Source organism: Alexandromys fortis, unplaced genomic scaffold (genome assembly GCF_014885135.2).
Source record: "Alexandromys fortis isolate MF-2015 unplaced genomic scaffold, M_Fortis_MF-2015_v1.1 scaffold_31, whole genome shotgun sequence".
Lineage (NCBI taxonomy): Eukaryota > Metazoa > Chordata > Mammalia > Rodentia > Cricetidae > Alexandromys > Alexandromys fortis.
This window is the reverse complement of record NW_026067974.1, coordinates 12,653,294-12,675,735: the sequence shown is the minus strand read 5'-3', so window position 1 is coordinate 12,675,735 and position 22,442 is coordinate 12,653,294. Positions and strand designations below refer to the sequence as shown.

General features: G+C 47.3%; 1 protein-coding gene across 3 annotated transcripts in view; it reads left to right on the top strand.

Annotated features, from left to right (window-relative positions):
* Stat5b (signal transducer and activator of transcription 5B) overlaps positions 1 to 22,442 on the top strand; it is a 68,779-nt gene that overhangs the window by 33,890 nt on the left and 12,447 nt on the right. For 2 of the 3 annotated variants that reach the window (XM_050156822.1, XM_050156823.1), the window contains exons 2-12: positions 7,173 to 7,310; positions 11,035 to 11,191; positions 13,069 to 13,158; positions 13,970 to 14,144; positions 15,970 to 16,100; positions 16,320 to 16,471; positions 16,847 to 17,002; positions 17,396 to 17,575; positions 17,955 to 18,042; positions 18,119 to 18,241; positions 20,022 to 20,114. In XM_050156822.1, coding sequence (XP_050012779.1) covers positions 7,183 to 7,310; positions 11,035 to 11,191; positions 13,069 to 13,158; positions 13,970 to 14,144; positions 15,970 to 16,100; positions 16,320 to 16,471; positions 16,847 to 17,002; positions 17,396 to 17,575; positions 17,955 to 18,042; positions 18,119 to 18,241; positions 20,022 to 20,114 — 1,473 coding nt within the window. In that variant the 5' untranslated portion in view covers positions 7,173 to 7,182. Of the gene's footprint in view, positions 1 to 7,172; positions 7,311 to 11,034; positions 11,192 to 13,068; positions 13,159 to 13,969; positions 14,145 to 15,969; positions 16,101 to 16,319; positions 16,472 to 16,846; positions 17,003 to 17,395; positions 17,576 to 17,954; positions 18,043 to 18,118; positions 18,242 to 20,021; positions 20,115 to 22,442 lie in introns of those variants that run through there. The other variant, XM_050156824.1, reaches the window with a different exon arrangement.

Below are 22,442 nucleotides of genomic sequence, written 5' to 3'. Positions count from 1 at the left end.
CAGTAAAAATTAAAACAAGAATACTTTATTTTTAATGGAAAGTAAATTTCATCCTCTGGAATATTGGTTACACAATAGGACAGCGAGGGCTAGTCATCAGGCAGAGGACTGACTTTGGAATAGTTTGTTGGGATTAAAAGATGGAGGAGGGGAAGGAAGCTCTGTGTGTAAGTGCAGAAGAGTCATTGGCCCGTCCAGGGACTGCCCGTACTCAGGCGCTGTGTTAAGTATTTACACACAATAATTCATGCTCGTTGCAACCTCCCTCCAAAGACCTGCGTGTTCTTCTCACTCAGTAAGTCTGAGGCACAGAGACATTAGAGGCAGATCTTCTAAAGCACTGTGAGTAGCCAAGTTTGGCATCATCTCGGGGAGCATTAATCTCGTTTTAGAGGTTTTGGCTGGGTGGTGGGGCCCATCGGGATGGGGCTGGTGTGGAAAGTAGAAACTATAGGATGCACGGGGTAATGGAGCTTCGTGGCAGAGAGCTCACTGCGTGCACGAGGCCCTGGGTTTGAGCTCTCGTCCCACATGAGAAGAAAAACTCAGCAATTACAAAATACTCCAAACATTAGAAGCTAGTCCAGCAAGCCAAGTCTCTCTACACGTGTTTTAAACCCTCATCTCTCTTCAAGCCAGGATCTCTTCAATCCATTGGCAAAGCTGCACCGGGAACTTTCAGCGGGAAAGCCTTCCTTCTGTCCCAGGTGGTTACAGCCAAACACTAGCCCAGTGTTCTGAGATCCTTCAAAGAGTCATGGTTTTCTTTGTAAAAGCTAAATTTTGAACTGGGAGTGTATTTCAGTTGGTAGAGTTCTTGTTTCGGACACAAAGCCCTGTGTTTGATCCCCAGCACAGGAGTAAAAGAACACACCTATAATTCCAGTATGCAGGAAGGGGAACAGGGTCTGGCATTAAACTACATAGTGAGTTCGGTGGCAGAGGCAAGCCTGGAGCTGATCTATATACATTTGCTAAAGGGAGAAATTCTGATAAAAGAATATTTATTGCCGGGTGGTCTTGGCGGTGGAGGTGGTGGCGGCCTTTAATCCCAGCACTCAGGAGGCAGAAACAGTCCGGATCTCTGTGAGTTCAAGGCCAGGTTTTTATAAACAGGCACCTCTGGCCTTCCCCACCCTTGGATGGGAGCGGGTGTTGAGGGCCACACAGGTGCTGGGTGTGTCTACCAGGAGTAGCGCTGTGTCCAGACTCTGGAAAGCTGTGAGCGCCACGAGTGTGGCTGCACAAGAGCTCGGCCGGTTGTCAACACTGTCCTAAAAATACGACGGTGAATCCATTTCCCAGTGTTTAGAGTGGCCCCTTGATGACCCGCCAGAGATACAAACCACTTCCCTTGTCAGGATGTCACGCACCAAAGACTGAGCCGCCTGTCAGTAAGCAGAGGAGAGCATGCGAGTGGTGGGCTGTGTCCATGCAGGTGGGGTGGCAGCTGGTGCCTGGCTAGACAGCAGGTATGGTGGACAGGGCCCCTGCCTACACCTGTGCGCACGTTGCTTCCTAACGGGTGGGAAGTGTTCTGACAGACATGGGGAAAAGCACTCACCAGACTATAGAACCTACGCATTTACAGCGGAGAGGGGCGGGAGCAGTTTTTGTCTGCAGTGAGCGTTTAGCCTTTAGGAAGTGGAGGCAAGAGGGTCAGAGGCTATAATGGGAACATGATAATATCTGTAAGCCTCTCATAGTCCATGTGGATAAAAGTCACAGCTTAAAAGTAAAATGAAGGGGAGGGGGAGGGAAAGGGGAGGCGGCGGTGGGGAAGAGACAGAAATCTTTAATAAATAAATAAATAAAAATAAAAATAAAAATAAAAAAAAGTAAAATGAACACGAATGTACTATTTACTGTAGTTTTTATTTCATAATTTTTTTTAACATTTTAACTGACACAAACTTTTCATATTTGGAGAAGGACGTGCTACGTCATACATACAATGTGTAATGACCGGATCATCTTAATTGTCAAATCTGTCTCTCAGCATCGACTTACCTGCCCTGGGAGCATTCAGGCTCCTTACTACTGCCTGTATCCTTACATCCTTGACGGGCAGTGAGCCGTCGTGCTCTGGGCTCCGCTTTCCATCCCCGTCAGAGCGCTTTTGTGTTGTGACACTATACTGCGTTTACCACAACAAGGCAATTACTGCTTTGCATTTACCAGCTATTACCCTTCGAGTAGCATGCTATTAAAAATAATAACTAGCATGGCACGCTCAGAATTGGAATCAGAAAAATATTCTGACAAATTCTCAGAGCTCAGCGCTCTGTTCCTTAATAAAAACCAAGCACCGGTGTAAAACCTAAATGTGTTGCTCGCGTGCAGCCCTGCTGTTACATATGTGTGTCTCCGCAGTACTGCTGTCTTTATGGGTTTGTTTTTGCATCTTTTTTAAGCTGGGCACGCCTTTAATACCAACACTCGGGAGGCAGAGGTCGGTGGATCTCTGTGAATTCAAGGTTAGCTGGTCTGCGAGTTAAGTTCCAGACCACCAAGGGCTACATAGTGAGACTCTTTGAAAAAACATACAAAGGTGTTTGATTTTGTAAGAAACAAAATATTTTATGTAAGCCCTGGATGGCCTTAAACTCACAGCCTCCTGCCTCAGTTTACCAAGTGCTGGGATTACAGGTGCATACCACCACACTGAGCCGTGTTTTTCTCTTAAAACAGTAATAGACTCCTGTTATATGTAATATGACTAGCTAACAGGACACGTAAAATATTTAGGTATTTGTTAATTTAGCACAGTGGCTCCCAACCCTTAGGGGTCAATTGACCCTTTCCCAGGGGTCGCCTCAGAAAACGTCGGAAAACACAAATTTTACATTATGATTCATAACAGTAGCAAAATTTCAGTTATGAAATAGGAACAAAAATAATTTTGTGGTTGGGGTCACCACAGCATGGGGAACTGTATTAAAGGGTCGCAGCCTTGGAGAGGCCGAGAGCCACTGATTTAGCAATGCTTGTTCACCTCTTCTGCTGAGCCACCATACATATGCTTTAGGGACAGGACAGTAAGGCATGTAAAGAGGTTTACTTCTGTTGGACTTCAGTGGGGCAAAGACAAAACAAAGAAAACTAGACAGAAAAATGACAGGCATGTGTGGGGAAAGAGAGACCGTCACCCACATAGACCTGTCAAGTATTCAGTTGTAGTTGATGAGATCAGTTGAGCTGTTCCTTTCTACACCGTAGAATTCCATGCTGATGTTATGTTCCATAATAACTTTTTAAAAAGCCTGGAGAAATAGCCCGGCTGTTGAGAGCACTGGCCGCCCTTCCAGAAGACCTGGGTTCAGTTCCCAGCACTCACATGGCGGCTCACAGCCACTGTAACTCCAGCTCCAGAGGACCTGAAACTTTCTTCTGGCATGTTAGGACACTGCACACATGTGATGCACAGACATACATGCAGGCAAAACACCCACACACATTAAACAAACAAACAAATAAGAAATGTATATCTTAAAAAAGAAAATAGCTGATATGTTCACCTTTGTTTTATGTACTTGTTTGTTTAAGCAGCAAAAAATGTAATGATACTTCTATGTTGGCACTGTTTTAAATAAGTCCTTCTCCTTCGTTAGTGGATAGATGTATGCTGCATGCCAGACAGTGGTAAGTAACGGGAAGGAAAACGGAGAGGAGCAGAGAGTGAGCACACTGCTGTTTGATTTGAGTGGATCGGGGAGAGGGCTTGAGCCTTCGAACCACTTTCCTTCTTTTGTCTTGGGGCAGTTCAGCATGGGAATTTGCAAACACGAGAATTTTTTATCTGTTGGAATCATTCACATGTTCACTAAGGAGCTACAGTGAGTTCCTACTTCTACCTCGTTTTAGGGGTGAGTGTATGGGTGTGCTTATGTGCGTCCAAGTGTGTGTGAGCACATGGGCATGTGTGTATATGTGTGTGTGGTGACACTTGTGGAAGTTTGAAGTTAACGTCAGGAGCTAGTCATCCTTCCTTCCTTCCTTCCTTTCTTTCTTTTTTTTTTTTTTTTTTTGACAAGGTCTTACTATGTAGTCCTGGCTGGCCTGAAACTCTGAAACTTGGTATATAGACCAGGCTGGCCTCAAACTCACAGACATCCTCTTATCCTCCTGCCTCTGCCTTGTGATCTTGATACCATTATCAGCCTCTTTTTTTAATAATTGTTTTATTATTTTATTGGTATTTGGCCTGCATGACTGTCTGGATCCTCTGGAAGTGGAGTTACAGACAGTTGTGAGCTGGCATGTGGGTGCTGGGAATTGAACCTGGGTCCTCTAGAAAAATAGCTAGCACTCTTAACCACTGACACATCTCTCCAGCCCCGCCCCCTTTATAAGACCGTTTCTCATTGGTCTGAAGCTGGACAGTTAGGTCAGGCTGACTGGCCAGTGAGCCTTGGGTATCTTCCTGTTTCCCCCTCTCCAGCACTGAGATTGCAAGTGTGCACCACCCCTGCCCAGATTTTCACCTGGATTCTCGGATTCAGTCTTGGGTCCTCATGCCTATAAGGCAAGCACTTTACTGGATGAGCCATCTCCCTGGCCTGGTCCTTGTTTGTTTGTTTGTTTGTTTGTTGTGTTTTTTTAAAGATGTATGTATGTGTATGAGTGTTCTTTAAGCTTGAATGTGCACTACTTGTGTGCAGTGCCCTTGGAGGCCAGAAGAGGGCATCGGATACTTTAGAATTATAGGTACAGCTGGTTGTGAGTCATCCTGTGGGTGCCGAGAGCCAAACCCAGGTCCTCTGGAAGAGCAACGAGTGCTCTCAGCCACTTAGCCATTTCACCAGCCTGGTCCTTGTTCCTCTCTGAGAAAGATTGCTGCCCGAACCCTGCCCTTCACTCCTCTGTTTGGCTTCCCTATGCTTACATCTCCAGCATCCTTTCCCACCATCCCTTTGCCCTTCTTCCAAAATCACAAACTGATATTGTTCTGATTGGGAGACAGTACTAAAAAAAAAAAAAATACACAGCTGTCATCCAGATGTTTGACAAGGAAGTAGAATTGCTCTTCTGTCCCAGTTTTCTTCTGGTAAACTCACACCCACTGAAATTTGTTGTCTTGGGAAATCTCACCATTGTCCCAGCACTAAAGCCTGAAAGCCCCAAATTAAACTATGTGTCGTTCAAGTGTTCTATAGCAGCACACTCTAAAATAGGTAACCGGCACCCACCCCACTCCTCATTGCTGGCTGACTGACTTGTCCCATAAATAGCTCAGTGTTACTTGACCAGACCGCCACTGATCTCAGAGAGGGATCCTTGTTTCCTGGCACACGTGTGCACTCTGGTAGTCAACAAAACCCAGGTCCAGAGCCCTGGGCCATGGTTGTAACGCAGTCCTGAGGAGAGTTGTGAAAATCAGTAGCTGAACCGTTTTTAGGTGGGATTCAAGATGCCTGGTCCCACGTTACAGAAAGCAGCATTAGAAGAAGATCTGGTTTTCTTTTTTTTTTTAAATATTTATTTATTTATTATGTATACAATATTCTGTCTGTGTGTATGCCTGAAGGCCAGAAGAGGGCGCCAGACCTCTTTACAGATGGTTGTGAGCCACCATGTGGTTGCTTGGAATTGAACTCAGGACCTTTGGAAGAGCAGGCAATGCTCTTAACCACTGAGCCATCTCTCCAGCCCCGAAGATCTGGTTTTCATGTCTTCTTCATATAATGTAGCTTCTTCAGTCTGGGGAATCCCAGAAGGTCTCTGCCAAGTGTGTTCAGTCCTTCGGTCTGTCTGAAAAGGGTTCCAGTAGTTTCATAAATCCATTTCCTGAAGCTTGTTTTCATTGGTGATATTTGTTCTGGTTTTGGTGTTGTTTCTTTAAAACAGTCTCAGGAAGCCCAAGTTGGCCTTGAACTCTTGATCCTCCTGCCTTCACCACCTAAATTCCAGCATTGTACGCCCGGGCCATCACAAGAACCAGTTTAAAGCAAAAGCTTACTATTGCTGAGACTAGTGGCAGATGAAACTTGAGTTCAAGGCCAGCCTGGTCTGTAATCCAGGACAGCCAGGGCTGTTACACAGAGAAACCCCATCTCATAAAACCAAAACTAAAAAAGGAAGCTGTCAAGTTTAAGTCCTACCCCGACTACAGAGTGAGTACATAGTCAGCCTAGACAGTGGAGTGAGACACTGTCTCCAAATAAAGTACAAAGAGGGCTGGGCCGTAGATCAACTGTGGAGCACTTGCCTGGCGTGGTCAAGGTCTGAGCTTCAATCTCCACTGCAAAAGTAACTACAAACCCCACCTAAAGCCTACCCACTCCTCGCCAGTAGACTACATCAGTCCATTCTTACTGCTCTTAGTTGACGTATATTGTTTTTGTGTTGGACTGTACATGCTGTAATTTAACAGAACATTGTTCTACAAGTCCCATAGCAATAACTCCAAGGGTGAACGTTAGGGAGCTTGGCAAGATAAGCCTCTGCTCTGAGGGGCATGGCTGCAGAGCTGACTGAGATAACGCTCAGCCTCAGTCTGCTGTCCATATTTCCCCCTCTCTTCCAGCTCCTTTGCACGTGGTAGCCTGTTCTTCCATCTCATAAAGCCCAAATCGGAAGCCCCGTTTCTGATCACTCTGCTAATCATTCATGATAACTGTGGGAACCCTCCCTAGCGCCCGTGGCAGTTTCCAACAAAAGTAAAGACCGGGACTAGGATATCAAAGCTGTTGGCCCCGCCGCCGTGCCTAAAGCTGGTTTTACGGTGTTGTCTTTTGCGCCACAGAAGTCAACTTTTCATAGACCCATCTAGGGCCCCTTCCCATGGCCGCGCTGAGTGAGTGGCTGCATTTTTCAAACAGTATAAAGCTCAAAGTCAGTTAGAGAATATCATCCTGGGCGGGTGAGACGATGGTTTAGTGGGAAAAGGCAATTGCTGAGCAACCTGGCAACCCGGGTTTGATCCCCAGAACCCACACAAAGGTGCAAAGAGAGAACCGTCTCCGTTCTCTGACCTCTGCGCATTCACCCTGGCACATGTGCACCCACGCACGTCACAGACAGTGGTAAAGAAGACAGTTTTAAAGGCTTGACCTTTAGTGTGCCAAAGGGAGAAAACGTTCACTTTTAAACCCTGTACATATTTACTCCATTGGCTTTAAATTGGGGGGGGGGGGACTAGAAACAAACAAATCAAGGTCTTTGTTTAACAGGTGGTGAACCATGGCGATGTGGATACAAGCCCAGCAGCTCCAGGGCGACGCCCTCCATCAGATGCAGGCCCTGTATGGCCAGCATTTCCCCATCGAGGTGCGGCACTATTTATCCCAGTGGATTGAAAGTCAAGCCTGGTAGGTGAACAGCGTTTCTTCATCACGTTTCAAGCACAAGGATACTGAACTTTGGTTAGAAAAATGTTATAACTGACCGGTTATATGTGTAACCCGGGCTTAGTGGTCCACACCTGTAACCCCGTGATCTTAACACCTTGAAGACTAGGACAGAGGGATTGCAAGTTTCAGGCAAGCCTGAATAGCAGAGTGAGACCCTGTCCCTATCTGTGTGTTGGGCTGCGTATGTAGCTCAGTGGTGGCGAGCATGCATGAGACTCTGGGTTCAGTCCTTGGACCCGTCTCCCAGAAAAACGGTTTGAAAACTGTTTATGTAACTCAAGGAAAGGTGTTTAGTCTTCTCTTAGGTTTAGGGAGATAAAATACCTCTTGAATTTTAATCTCGGTTGTGTTTTAATTCTGTGTATATTCATGTGTCTGTGTGTGGGTATATGTACACTTGAGGGCAGGTACATGGAGAGGCCAGAAAACAGGGTCAGATCCCAGATAACTTGGGCTTACAGATGATTGTGAGCCCCCCAGTGTGAGTTCTGGGGTCTGATCTCAGGTCTGCTGGAAAAACAAGAAGCCCTCTTAAGCACACAGCCATACAGCCATCTCTCCAGCCCCTGAACTTGCTGCTTTTTTTTTTTTTGGAGGGGGAGGTGCGTTGAGATAATGTTTCTCTATGAAACCCGGCTGTTTTGGAACTCATTATGTAGTCCAGGCTGACCTGGAACTCTCACCTGCCTCTGCCTTCCAAGTGCTGGAACAAAAGACATGCACCATGCCAACTTTTTTAACCCCAAGGTAAGTTTTCACTGTGTAGTTCTGGGTAGCCTGCATTCATTATATAGACCCAACTAATCTTAGACTCAAGATCAGCCCACCCTGGCTTCCCACACGCTAAAATTTATACCTCATAAACCAAACACTTAATATATTAACTAACAATCAAAACATTCGTGGCACTTTGTTTTTTGGTTTTCTGAGACAGGGTCTCACTATGTAGCTCTGGCTGTCCTGAACTTACTATGTGGACCAGGCTCTGATGCGAACTCACAGCAATCCGCCTGCCTCTGCCTCCTGAATTCTGGGATTATTAAAGGCATGTGCCACTATACCTGGCTTGAAACATTCATGCTTTTAATTTATATGTACATATACAGACAAAATATTCTAAAATATTAGCAATGGGGCAAGATGACTCAGTGAGTAAAGGAACTTGCCATCAAGCCTGCTGTCCTGAATTTCTTCCTCAGAACCCTCTGGAGAAGAAAACTGAGCCCTGAAAGTTGTCCCCTGACCCCCTTACTATTCTGTGGCATGCATGTTGTCACACACACAGTTTAAAAATAATACAAACAATGATTACATTTCAGTGTTGACTTAGCCCACATTCTTATCTTTACTTCTCAAATCATGCATTGCATACTTGAGTTTTAAACTTGTTAGCTCGGTGTAATACATTCAGCGGCAAGGCATCTTACTTTGCAGTCCTGAGGCAAAGCTTCCCGCACACAAGACAGCCCTTCTACCACCGAGCTGCCCCTCTGCCCTGCAGTACCCTCGCTGACAACATTGAACACCAGCAGCCAGCTGCGCCTGGCAGCGCGCAGGGCATGGAGCTTGCTGGTTGGCCCCAAGCTGTCAGTCAGTCTGACATGTTCATCAGGCTAGCTGGGCTTTCACCAGGGTGTGCTCCTCTTTGACAGCTCCTAGAAGAGACCAGTCCTAGTGCTGTTGGGAGAAAGTTGCCCATACCCACCGGTGATGTTGCCTTAGAGTAATTGCAACAGCTTGTTAGCAGGCCTCCGTTCGGAAACAAGCGTGCTGAAGGAAAGCAGTTTTCTAGGCAATTAAAAAAAATCCCAGCTTCATGTAATTAAGAGGGAAAAACTGACTAAATATGAGAACAGCAAGCACAAATAGGTTAGTGTTTTTCCTTTTCCTCTTCTTTTCTGTTGTAATGATTTGGGGGATTTAAAAAAAACGTTAGTAGGAAATTTCTGTTCGTTTATTATCTCATTTAGACGCTGGAGATGGGATGTAGGACAGTGGTAGAGCATTTGTCCAACAAACACCAGGACCTGACCCAACACCACAAGAAAACAAAACAAAGCTTTCATTTATTTGAGTACAGTAGTGCATGTCTGTAATCCCAGCCACTCAGGAGGCTGAGGCAGGCGAATTACTCAAGTCCAGAGAGTCCCAGCAGTCCTAGGCAAATCGCTTTCCTCTAGCAGACTCCCGGGTAGTCCTCTTACTGAGGAAGCTTTGAAAGGTTTGTGTTGTTATTAAGGAAAACCTGGATTTTAGATAGTTTTTGTTTTTCATAAGAAAATGAAGATATGTTCCAGGTGGTGGTGGAACACACCTTAATCCCAGCACTCTGGAGGCAGAGACAGGTGGATCTCTGTGAGTTCACAACCAGCCTGGTCTACAGAGTGAGTTCTAGGACAGTCAAGGCTACACAGAGAAACTCTGTCTTGAAAAAACAAAAAATAAAAGAAAGATATCAATGAAGAGTTTCTACCTTTGTGTATTGAAGCTGTCATGAAGTCTTGTTATAGGTCATAGGTTATAGATCACAGTTGAGTTCAAATTGAGGGCCAGACTACTGAATTCTGCTCAGAGACTGGACCCTAAGCTCCCAGTCCAAACAGAAGTGTAAGACTGTCCCTTCAATCCTTCTAGACTTACATTTACTACCTATCTTATTCAACACATAGAGCATACATATCTAAAATCGGCTTTTGTCACTGCCTCTCCAGACAGGTGGTCTCTGCTGACACTGTCTCAGGCTCCTGTGCACCCATGCACAGCTCTGTCTGCCATCAGCCACTCATTAACTGTAGGGATTTGCAGGTGGCTTTTAGCTGCCCCTGGCCCTCTTCCCTGGCTCTGGACCTGGTCAGCAGTAATTAGATACTGTTTCAACGTGACAGCTGTTTGGTTTCTCAGGTGCTAAGTCACTTGAGTATTGCCCAGTAGCAATTGTTGCCTAACTTGTAGACAAAAATTTTAAAAGGAAAAAAAAAACAGATAAGGAGGAAGTGAGCCCAGCCCTTGTCACCAGTTGAATAGCCCTGCCTGACAGGAGGCGCTGGACTGGCTTCTCACCTTTGCTGGACACGCTAGCATTGCTTCCGAGCCCCACGTGTGCTGCGATGACAGATACTTCTCATGGGTGTGAATGCTTGTAGGCACCTTCTGCCTTGATGCCTCCTTTCCAGAGTCCCTTACAAAGGGTGGTAATTAGGGGCCTGGAACCAGCTGAGGCTGGAAAGGACGCGCAGAACGGTCTTGACCTTGTGCCCCTAACACCCTGGAGCTGGAACTATAAACCAGAAGTTAACAGACCCCTTATTCCCTTCAGAGTGCAGAAAGAAACCTAGGAGGCAAGTGGGTTAATGCCAGAATGAAGGGAAGCAGAAAGGGAGCTGCTGTTTTTTATTTGTTTATTAAAGGAAGGTCGTCAGAGTGGAGCAGTTGTAGACATTTAGCTAATGTGTCCTGGCACGTTTCTTAACACAGCTGAATAGTAGGAAGAAATCATGTTTCAGGCTCACGCCTACAGTTCCCGAACTCGGGAGGTTGAGGCAGGACATTTTTGAGTCCCTGGCCCAAAAGAAAAAAAAAAAAAAAAAAGAAGCCCTAGAAAACAAATGTAGTATGTAGAGACTGCATGTGTGCAGGCTCCTGTGCATGTATGTATACAGATTGTGTAATTTTTTTCCCCTAGGGACTCAATAGATCTTGATAATCCACAGGAGAACATTAAGGCCACCCAGCTCCTGGAGGGCCTGGTGCAGGAGCTGCAGAAGAAGGCAGAACACCAGGTGGGGGAAGATGGGTTTTTGCTGAAGATCAAGCTGGGGCACTATGCCACGCAGCTCCAGGTGGGTGCAAATGCCGACAACACTTGGGCCCTGTCCCTTTGAGGACTTCTCCCTTCCTTTAATCTTCTGTAGACATGTATGTTCTGATCTCCAACCCAGCACCATACAATTATGTGTTCCCTGCTTACGGTTCTGATTGGTTTTGTGGTCATGGCGTTACCTTCTGAGAAAGGAGTCTCACTGTGAGGCTGGAGAGTTGGTTCTGTGGTTAAGAGCACTTCCTGCCTGTCATAGGCTTATTATCGCTGTGATGAAACACGGTGAACAAAAGCAGTTTGGGGAGGAAAGGGTTTCTTTGGCTTACACTTCCACATCACTGTTCATCATTGGAGGAAGTCTGGACAGGGATTCAAACAAGGTGGGAACCTGGAGGCAGGAGCTGATGCAGAGGCCATGGCAGAATGCTGCTTACTGACTTGCTCATCATGGCTGCTCAGCCTGCTTTCTTATAGCTCCCAAGACCCCCAGCCCAGGGATGGCGCCACCCACAATGGGCTGGGCCCTCCCACATCAATAACCAATTAAGAAAATGCCCTACAAACTTGCCTACAACCCAGGCCTATGGAGACATTTTCTAAATTGAGGCTCACTCCTCTTTGATGACTCTAACTAGTGTCAAGTTGTCACAGAACCAGCCAGCACACTGCTGTTCCAGAAGACCTGAGTTCAGTTCACAGCACCCACATCAGGGGACTCACAGTTACCTGTAACTCCAGCTCCAGGGGCTTAGATACCCTCTTCTGATGGCTTTAAAAGGTCATGCACCCACCAACATGTGACATACAGATACACATAAATAAAATAAAAAATAAAATCTTTATTTAAAAAAAAAAGCCTCACTATTTAGCTCAAGTTGGCCACCAACTGGAATCTTCCTGCATCACTCCCGGCTCCAGCCCCGGTGTGGGTTCCAGGTGTGTGCCACTCCCAGCCAGGAGTTTCCTCCCTCCTTTAACTTTTTTTTTTTAAATAATTTTGAATATACAGAAAGTTGCAGCAGTCGTACAAAGAGCCCTCTGCATAGATGAGCTCAGATGCACCTGTTGCTAGCATTTGCATTAACCATCTCTCTCTCACGTCCCTGTCGCTCTTCATTTCCCTCCCTCCCTTTCCCTCTCCCTCCCTCTCTCTCTGTCTCTGTCTCTCTGTCTCTCTCTCTCTCTCTCACACACACACACACACACACTATTTTTAGTTGACAGTAAATTACATGCATTATGACCCCTGCCCTGAGCATTTCAGTGTGTATGTGTGTCCTAAGAACATGAACCTTCCCTTACATGGTCTCCATGCAGCTTTAGTGTGTTTACCATTCTCATATACTTTGACTTAATATTCCGACTCTGTGTCCATTTTGTCAGCTGGCTCAGAAGTGTCCTTTAGGGTATTTTCCACTCTGCCGTCCAGGACCCCGTCCAAGATCACATATTATACCTAGTTGTCACATCTATTTAAGGTTTTGTTTGGTTTGGTTGTGACTTGTTTTTGAGACAGGATCACCCATTGTAGTTCATGCTAGTCTTAAACTTGAAGCAACCCATCTTCCCTTCACTGTGATAGCAATTCTGATTATAACTGACAGGAAGTTTCAGTGTCCTGTCTCTTGTCTGCTGCAGCCTTTTAAAAACTTGCCCATTTCCAAGAACATCGCTGTAGTGCTTTAGGCATTAAGATTCGGAACATAAAACAGCCTTACCTTTTCTCTGTAATTGCATTTTCCATGATGTCTTTTTCTCATTCCTGCCCATATGGGAGGAACTGCAACTGCCATGGCTCCAGCGTCACCACATCTTCGTCGTGAGTGCTCCCTGTCCTGAGTCGGGTTAACTCATAGCACAGAGTGGAACAAAGTGATGTCTGCTGTTGTCCTCTTTCAGAACACGTACGACCGCTGCCCCATGGAGCTGGTTCGCTGTATCCGGCACATTCTGTACAATGAACAGAGACTGGTTCGAGAAGCCAACAATGTGAGTTCCCATAGGTGTGGGGGCTGGGGAGCCCTTTTTGTTCTGTTCCCCTTTGGACTCCACTTAGTCGAATTGACCCAAGGATGCACTCATGTCTCTTTAGGGAGCTGATCTTAGATCTATAATTCAGTAAGAATACAGACATAACACAGGGTGAACCTGGTGCAAAATAGTTTAACCCCAAGGAAATCATTTTTGTGTTGAAGCATGCTCACATTCAGGTGCAGATCCTTAGGAGAAATTTCTCCACTCCCTCTGGGCCAGCGGCTGAAGGGGTGGGTCATCCCTAGTCACTTACACAGCCAGATCCACAGAGGCCTTGTGAGCGCCTCCCCCATAACTTCAGGGTACCTTTGCGAAGTGTGGCTTCATGCACGGTGGAAGCAAATGACCTCATCGCCAGCAGGTCCTGAAATAGACACAGACCATGTGTTTCCATCTTAGCCACAGTCATGGCATTGAGTCAGTGAATGAATAAGGAATTAGGGGTCACAATCGCCAGTAAGAAGACCCGGGTGACGTGTGGAGTTCCGGTCTCTCAAGGAGTCAGGAGCATCCTGTGTGGGATGTATGTATGTATGTATGTATGTATGTATGTATACTCCGGTGGAGGCCAAAGCTGAAGCAGGTTTTTACCATGAAGGTATCTTGCAGGTCACCTGTCTCCCCACACTTTCCATTCGACCCCAGCTCTCACACATGGCATTTGTGATTTCTTCTGACCTCAGATTTAATTTTGGCAGTCTTAACCTCACCTAAGGATTAAGACCGAAGACTCCCTTACACCCTAAATCTCCCCATCTTTCCCTAGGGGAGCTCTCCAGCTGGAAGTCTTGCTGACGCCATGTCCCAGAAGCACCTTCAGATCAACCAGACGTTTGAGGAGCTGCGCCTCATCACACAGGACACGGAGAACGAGCTGAAGAAGCTGCAGCAGACCCAAGAGTACTTCATCATCCAGTATCAGGAGAGTCTGCGGATCCAAGGTGAGGCCCGCATCACAGTCCACGATGCTCTAGGGATGGGAGGGAGGTCTAGGAGCACGCTCTGAGGAAGCAGAAGAGAACCTGGTTCCATCCTGAGCCTTGCCTGTGTCTGAGTGAAATGGGGCCATTCGCAAGGAAGAACTGGAAGGGTGAGGTTTGAGGAGGGAGAGCACTCGGCCCCTGACAGGGAGAGTGGGAGGTCTCACTCAGGCTTCCTGTACTCAGGAATTTGGGGTGGCCGTAGAAGGTGTTTCCTTGGAAGAAGGCATTCACAGTTTAATAAACAGCATATAGAGGGCATAATGCATTGGAGGGGGTAAGCATTTTATAAATGCAGCCTTGCCGAAGTCATCCCATTTAGGGGCTCAGAGTGCAGCTCAGCAATAGAGGGTTTGCCTAGCATGTGTGCTGCCCTGATCTCCATCCCAACACTGAAGGAGCTCTATTTGGGGTACCCACCGTGCAGTGTTCTCTGCGGTTCTTCAGGCCCTCCTGTGCCTCATATGCCCTATGGACAGTGTTCCCTAGCCTTTGTTCTGGGGCTAGCCGAAACTGAGAGTTCTCCTAGGGGTATGGAGTCTCTTCTTCTTGACCCCATAGGGAACATTAACAGTTTCTTCTCCTTGCCTGCATGCGTGTTTCAGACTCTCAGAGGGGGCGTGAGTGATGGCTCACGTGGTTAAGAGCACTGCTGCTCTCACAGAGGACCAGGGTTTGATTCCCAGAATCCACTTGGTGTCTCAAAACCATCTGTAACTCTAGTTCCTCTGTGGGCACCAGACATTCATACACATAAAATAAAATAAATCTAAGAACAATTTTGAAAAGTAAGAACCTCAGAAGACTTTTTGTCCCCATGCCGCCAGGCACATAGCCTGTGTCTCCTAAGGACATGTGTGAGGACCACAGCATGTCACTGTGTTGGCATTATTTACTGACTCCCAGGCTTTCCAGATTGTAGTTGTTGAGAAAGAACCACATCTTTTAATTCTGAACCCTGAGACCAGCATAAATTATAGTTGTGGGCTTGCCCTAGCTGTCTAATGTTGCTTTTTGTCTGTCCCAGCTTGTGTGTCCCTAGAGCAAGGACCAGGTCAGTGTGACATGGTTCTCAAAGGCCAACCAGGAACTTAAATGAGGCTTGTCAGTGTGTACAAATTCTTAGCAAGACCCGAGGAAGGATGCTGAGCTGCTCAAGGGTCAAAGGAGGATACAGTAATGCCAGCACTCGGGGTCCTTTCTGGACATGGAGTGGGGAAAGGAAGGGTTGCAAGCAGTGGTAACCAGCCCTGGACAGACGCTCTTTCTGTCACTCTGTACCCTACTGTGTCTCGGGATCTGTTCATAGCTATTGGAAGGTGAGGATGTAGCTCAGTAGGGAGAGTGCTTGCCTGGCATTCGCCAAGTCCTGGGTTCGATCCCCAACATACATAAAAAAGGCATGGGAGCGTTAGTCTCCCAGCAGCCCCTTGCGCTGTTGTCAGGGTTCTTCCTATCTAGATGGGGGACGAGGGCACAGGAGAGAAAAGAATCAGCCTAAGTTCATGCAGCTGGTAAACCATGGGGCCACTCGAACACAACGCCCTGTGAGATGCCCTGTGTGTGGTGGATGGGAGGCAGGCACTACCGAGGACTTGCTTCCCTATCGAGCACCTGTTTCCAGCCTGGGCGAGGCTATATCAGAGACCCCTGATCAGAGAGGCTAGAGCCTGTCTTCTGAGATACCCCTTCATCATGAGACTCCCCAGGTTAATTGGAACCTACTTACTGTCATGGGTGTCTGACCCTGAGATGATGGTGGTGGGTGTCCTGTCCCCTCCTCCAGCTCAGTTTGCCCAGCTGGCCCAGCTGAACCCCCAGGAGCGCATGAGCCGGGAGACAGCCCTCCATCAGAAGCAAGTGTCCCTGGAGGCCTGGCTGCAGCGGGAGGCACAGACACTGCAGCAGTACCGTGTGGTTAGTGCATCCTGCATCCCTCTGCCCCTGGGAGGGAGCTCTGTCACCTGAGATTCAGGGCGCCAGGTAGGGCGCAGAGCCAAGATGAGAACAGATCCCCTCTTTCCTGGGGTACACATGAGGTGGAGCAGGTGGAGAGGGCAGGGCCAAGCCCTGGGTCCTAGGCCAGGCTCTATGGGCTGCTCCCTGGAGCCAGAAGGCCGCTGTGTCCTCACGCAGGAGCTGGCTGAAAAGCACCAGAAAACCCTGCAGCTGCTGCGGAAGCAACAGACCATCATCCTGGACGACGAGCTGATCCAGTGGAAGCGGCGGCAGCAGCTGGCCGGGAACGGGGGTCCCCCTGAGGGCAGCCTGGACGTGCTGCAGTCCTGGTGAGGGCCAGGGTGGGCAGGGTGAGCAGGGGCTTGGGCAATGGTGCCAGCTGCCTTCTGTCCGTGTTGGCCAGAGCAGCAGGTTCCCGCTGTCTGGGACAGCTCTCACTTTATCAGTGTCTGGGCTCCTTAAGGACTTGGCTCCTCAGACCCGTGCCACCTCCCCCAAGGGACAGCGGTGCCTTGGTATGGACAGGGCTACTCTTGAGCTCGCTGGTTCCAAGTTGGGGCCTCTGTGCCTGTGCAGGGCAGTGGTGACCAGTGCCAGCACCTTGGGTTGATGAGGGGAGTTTTGTTGTGGGGAACAGTGTCATGTGATCTGCTCCCGGGCCTGTGCTGGAGCAGAGGTGACTGAGGGTCCTGGGCTCCTTGCAGGTGTGAGAAGCTGGCCGAGATCATCTGGCAGAACCGGCAGCAGATCCGCAGGGCTGAGCACCTCTGCCAGCAGCTGCCCATCCCAGGCCCCGTGGAGGAGATGCTAGCCGAGGTCAATGCCACCATCACAGACATCATCTCAGCCCTTGTCACCAGGTGACTGCTGTCTCCTGGTCATGCTCAGAGGGACATGGCAGTTCCCGGGGGTGGGCATGTTGAGACCCAGGAGCTGTCCAAACCCAGAGCTCTGCCCCAGTCCTGCTCTTCCACCTTCCCCCACCCACTGTGGCCCTAGTTCCTCTGCTGCTGTGACTGTCCTGGCCCAGTGTGTGTTGGGGACACTGCAGGAAGCACTGTGGGGGTCCAGCCTCCCTCACACCTGTCTCCAACCCCCCATGTCCTCCAGGAAACAGTGGCCAGGCCCCTCCTCTGCCTGTCTTCCTTCTCCCAGCAGGCCCCACAGGAAGGTCCTCCCCTCCTAGCTGTCCTCCCAGCCATCTCCCCTGAGCCAGCATCCAGTCATCTGTCTGTCCTTTGTGTCCCCTGCAGCACTTTCATCATTGAGAAGCAACCTCCTCAGGTCCTGAAGACCCAGACCAAGTTTGCAGCCACCGTGCGCCTGCTGGTGGGCGGGAAGCTGAATGTGCACATGAACCCCCCGCAGGTGAAGGCGACCATCATCAGCGAGCAGCAGGCCAAGTCCCTGCTCAAGAACGAGAGCACCCGCAAGTGAGTGTGCCTCAGTGTCCCCTCTTGGCACTCTACTCGGTCCTTGAGACGGAAGATAAAAATTCTCCTTAATGTCTCATTCCTGTTTTCCCTCTTGCTCTTCTGTACCTGAGAATGAATATCAAGGTGACGTGTGTGTGTAAATATATATAATCTTATATGTGTGTTTTAATATATATATCATCTATATAATTAGATAGATGGATGGATGGTGTCGTTTCATTAGATAGGGACCTGTTGCTGAAAGTCACTTCCGTGCCTTGTTTCAGGAGCTCCGCTCCTCCTGTTGGCCGCTGCTCCTAGCAGCCCTCTTTGTTCCCAGCTCCAGCTTGCTCTCTGGGCCTCTGTTGTCTGCAGCTTATTTTTATCTGATTTGCAGTGACTACAGCGGAGAGATCCTGAACAATTGCTGTGTCATGGAGTACCACCAGGCCACGGGCACCCTCAGCGCCCACTTCAGGAACATGGTGAGGACTTGAGAGAGGCACAGTGGATTGTCCCTCGGTGTCTTAGGCCTCTTCATCTCCTGCTTCTCCTTTGCAGTCCCTAAAACGAATCAAGAGGTCCGATCGCCGTGGCGCAGAGTCGGTGACAGAAGAGAAGTTCACAATCCTGTTTGACTCACAGTTTAGCGTCGGTGGAAATGAACTGGTCTTTCAAGTCAAGGTAAAGCCCTCTCTCCCTGTCAGCCTGTATGTGAGTGTGTGTGCAGTATATATGCACTGTATGTAGTGTGTGTACATAGTAAGTGTGCATATGTACAGCATGTAGACCATATGTGTGTGATGTTTATGTGCAGTGTGTATATAATGTGTATAGTATGTGAGTATACATAGTGTGTGTACAGTGTGTATATATATATCTTGTGCATGTTTATATAATGTGTATATAGTATTGTGCAATGTGTATATACCACGTATATACTCAATGTATGTACATGTATATATTGTGCATGTGTATATAGTTTTTATAGCATATGCACAATATATTGCAGTGTGTGTATGTACAGTGTACAATGTGTACAGTGTGTGAGTGTCCTATACACTGTGTTTTCATATAGTGTATGTTCACAGTGTGTGCACATATTTGCAGGGTGGGTCTACAGTGTGTGTACCATGTGTGCAGTGTGTGAGATTGTATCTATGTATGCAGTGTGTAGATTGTGTACAGTATGTGTATGCAGTGTTTATGAGGTGTATATGGGCAATATGTGTATATATAGTATATCTGTAGTGTGTAATGTGTGTTTGTGCAGTATATATACCTCATATCTTTGCATGCTATTTATATGCCAAAAGAATTCTGACCTCATAGTAGCTTCCTTTTTATTGTTGATAAGTGGGAAATGGAGAGACCCTTATCCTTAGAGCTATTATGTTCTCATTCTCTTTAGGCTCAAACAATATCAAACTATAATAGATAGGAAGACGCCTGAAAAATGATCACGGGAAACCACTCAGTGTGAATTTAAGAAAAGATCAGAGTTGGAGTTTTTGTGGTTGTAGTTTTATATTTGCTTATTTAGTGGGCTGGGTTTTTTTTAATATTTATTTATTTATTTATTTATTTATTATGTATACAATATTCTGTCTTTATGTCTGCAGGCCAGAAGAGGGCACCAAACCCCATTACAGATGGTTGTGAGCCACCATGTGGTTGCTGGGAATTGAACTCAGTACCTTTGGAAGAGCAGGCAATGCTCTTAACCTCTGAGCCATCTCTCCAGCCCTGGGCTGGGTTTTTGTTTGTTTGTTTGAAATATGGTCTTACTGTGTAGCTCAGACTAGCCTAAAACTTACCAGGTAGCCTAGGCTTGCCTCGAGCTTAAAGTCCTGCCTCAGTGTCCAGAGCTGGAATTGCAAGTGTGTAGAAATATCTCCTTACCCTTTCTCTGTGAGTAAGTTGCCCAGTCATTCAGAATATCTAAAAACTTCATCTATAAAATACCTACAATTCCAGCTAGGTACTGTGGTACATACTTGTAATCCTAGCCTTTGGCTGGCTAAGGCAGAATCAAGAGTTTAAAATCAAGCTGGCGGTGGCAGAGGCAGACAGATCTCTGTGAGTTCCAGGACAGCCAAAGCTACACAGAGAAATTCTGTCTTGAAAAACTAAAGACTAAAAAAAGTTTGAAATCATAGCTGAGCACAGCAGCAGTATAGCCTGTGAGTGGACGCCAACCTGGCCTGTATGACTTGAAGGTTAGCCTAGGGTACAAAGTGAGATCTTCTCCCAGGGATGAAGAGTTAGTCCGCTGGCGGGTTAGTTAGAGAGACAGATGACTAGATTAACTAGCTTAGCCTCTGAAGCGTGGGCCCCAGCTGTGCCAACACCATTCCAGGGCTTCAGTGCAGCACGGAAACCTGAAGGAAGGCACTGATCATGAAACCAGACAGAACAGGATGGGGCGAAAGTGACCAATGATGTGCCCAACCCTGTCTTCCAGACCTTGTCGCTCCCAGTGGTGGTGATTGTTCACGGCAGCCAGGACAACAATGCGACAGCCACTGTCCTCTGGGACAACGCCTTTGCAGAGCCTGTGAGTGGGTTCCTTGGTCCAAGGGTCTTCAGGTTCTCTCTCTCTCTCTCTCCCTCTGTGTCTAGCGGGCGGGGCATTTTCCTCAGGAAACAGAACAGGAAATGTGGAATGAGGAAGGACTTGATGTCCAGTCAGAGTTTGAATTCAGGCTCCACCCCCTCCTGTAAGTGACCAAGGGAAACTGATTTGGCCTAGAAAGGCTCAGCGGAGCTGCAGTTTGCGTGCGGCTTGTACCTGCAGCTGCACCCCAGACTACATTGTGCTCCACGGCGCCGTCCCAAGGCTAAGCTCAGTGACACAGGAGATGCTTAGCAAATACTTCAGTCCTCAGAGCAAGCCTGGATGGTTTGGAGACCCCTAGGCCCTTTCTAGAGTTTACTTTAGCCGGGAACTTGTCTCAGTCATTTGCCAGTAAGTGAGGATGACATTCAACACTCCTCCCAGGTCTCATGTTCCATGTTCATCCCAGGTCTCATGAAGAACGACATGCTTTGTCTGAGGGACAGATTGCTGTGGACTTAAGCACCCCCAAAACACAGAATTTCACTAGCATGCTAACAAGGATTTGTGCTCTCTTTGTCTCCCCCTCCTTCCCCCACTGCCTTCCTCCCTCCCCTTCTCTCTCTCTCTCCCTCACCCCACCTTTCTTTTTTTCTTGAGACAGAGTCTCATGTAGGATCCCAGGCTGGTGTTGAATTCACTATACAGCAAAGAACCCCTGACCTTGTCTCTTCCTGAGCCAGGATCACCCGCATTCACCAATCACACCCCCGCCCCATTTTTTATGAAGTACTGGGAATAGAACCCAGAGAGCTTCGTGCATGTGAGGCAAACACTCTATCAGCTGAGCTATCCCTAGCCCATGATGAACATTTTCAAAACATTTCCATGAGCAGAAATCTGTATTGCATTTCTCCTGTAGAAGTGAATTTACAGAAGCATGATAAAAGGATTGTTGTTGCCTGGCAGTTGTGGCACACGCCTTTAATCCCAGCACTCGGAAGGCAGAGGCAGGCGGATCTCTGTGAGTTCGAGACCAGCCTGGACAGCTTCCAGGACAGGCTCCAAAGCTACAGAGAAACCCTGTCTCGACAAATAAAAATAAAAATAAATTAAAAAAAAGGATTGGTGTGGGGCTGGAGAGATGGCTCAGAGGTTGAGAGCATTGCCTGCTCTTCCAAGGGTCCTGAGTTCAGTTCCCAGCAACCACATGGTGGCTCACAACCATCTGTAATGGGGTCTGGTGCCCTCTTCTGGCCTGCAGGCATACACACAGACAGAAGATTGTATAAAAAAAAAAAAGAAAGAAAGAAAGAAAAAAGAAAAAAAAGAAGAAGAAAAGAATAAAAAAAAAGGATTGGTGTTATTCCCCACATCAAAGTTTGTTCTTCTCCAGTGTGTAATGCGAGACTCTTGACTCTCCAACTGTTGTCTTTAGAGAACCATGCTTTATCGCAAAGGCAGGGTTTTTATGAGATTCTTCTCTGTTTCTGCTGCAGACCCAGAGTTTAGCCTTTTGAAAAGGGCCGCTGCACAGTGCCTTCATAAACCTTCTGGGTTAGATTGCTTCATTTCTGTCCCTGCTGTCCACAGAGCTCTCTGTAACCTTGACATGCCCTGCAGTGTGTTAGGGTATCTTGCCCAAATAATATGAATTTTTCCATTTCTAGTTAAACTAATGACTAGGGTATCTTAAAACTGGCTATTTAAAAATAAATGCATAAAGCTTGACATGGTGGTACACCTTTAATCTCAGCTTAGCACTTGGAAGGCAGAGGCCAGCCTGATCTACGTAATGAGTCCAGGCAATTCGGGTTACATAATGAGACCCTGTCTCAAATAAATAATAATAATAAATGAATACAGAGATTTGAGAAATGGCTCAGTCAGGGAAGTGCTTGTTTCACAAGCATGAAAACTAAGTTCATGTTTCCTAGAAGCTATGTAAAAACCCAGTGTGGCTGCTCTTGGTTGTAATCCCAACTCTGGGCAGGCAGGGACAGGAGGCTCTCTATAACTCACTGGCCAGATAGTCTCACCATATCGTATCTGAGCTCCAGACTCTGAGAGAAATAAAGAAGGCACTGTATGCCAACCTCTGGCCTCCATGTAATGTGTATGCACACACAGGAGCACCTACATACAATAAAATACATATGTTCTGCCAGGTGGTGGTGGCACACGCCTTTAATCTTAGCACTCAGGAGGCAGGGACAGGTGGATCTCTGTGAGTTCCAGGCCAGCCTGGATCTATAGAGCAAGTTCCAGAATAGGCTCCAAAGCTACAGAGAAACCCTGTCTCAAAAAAAAACAAAAAAACAAATATAT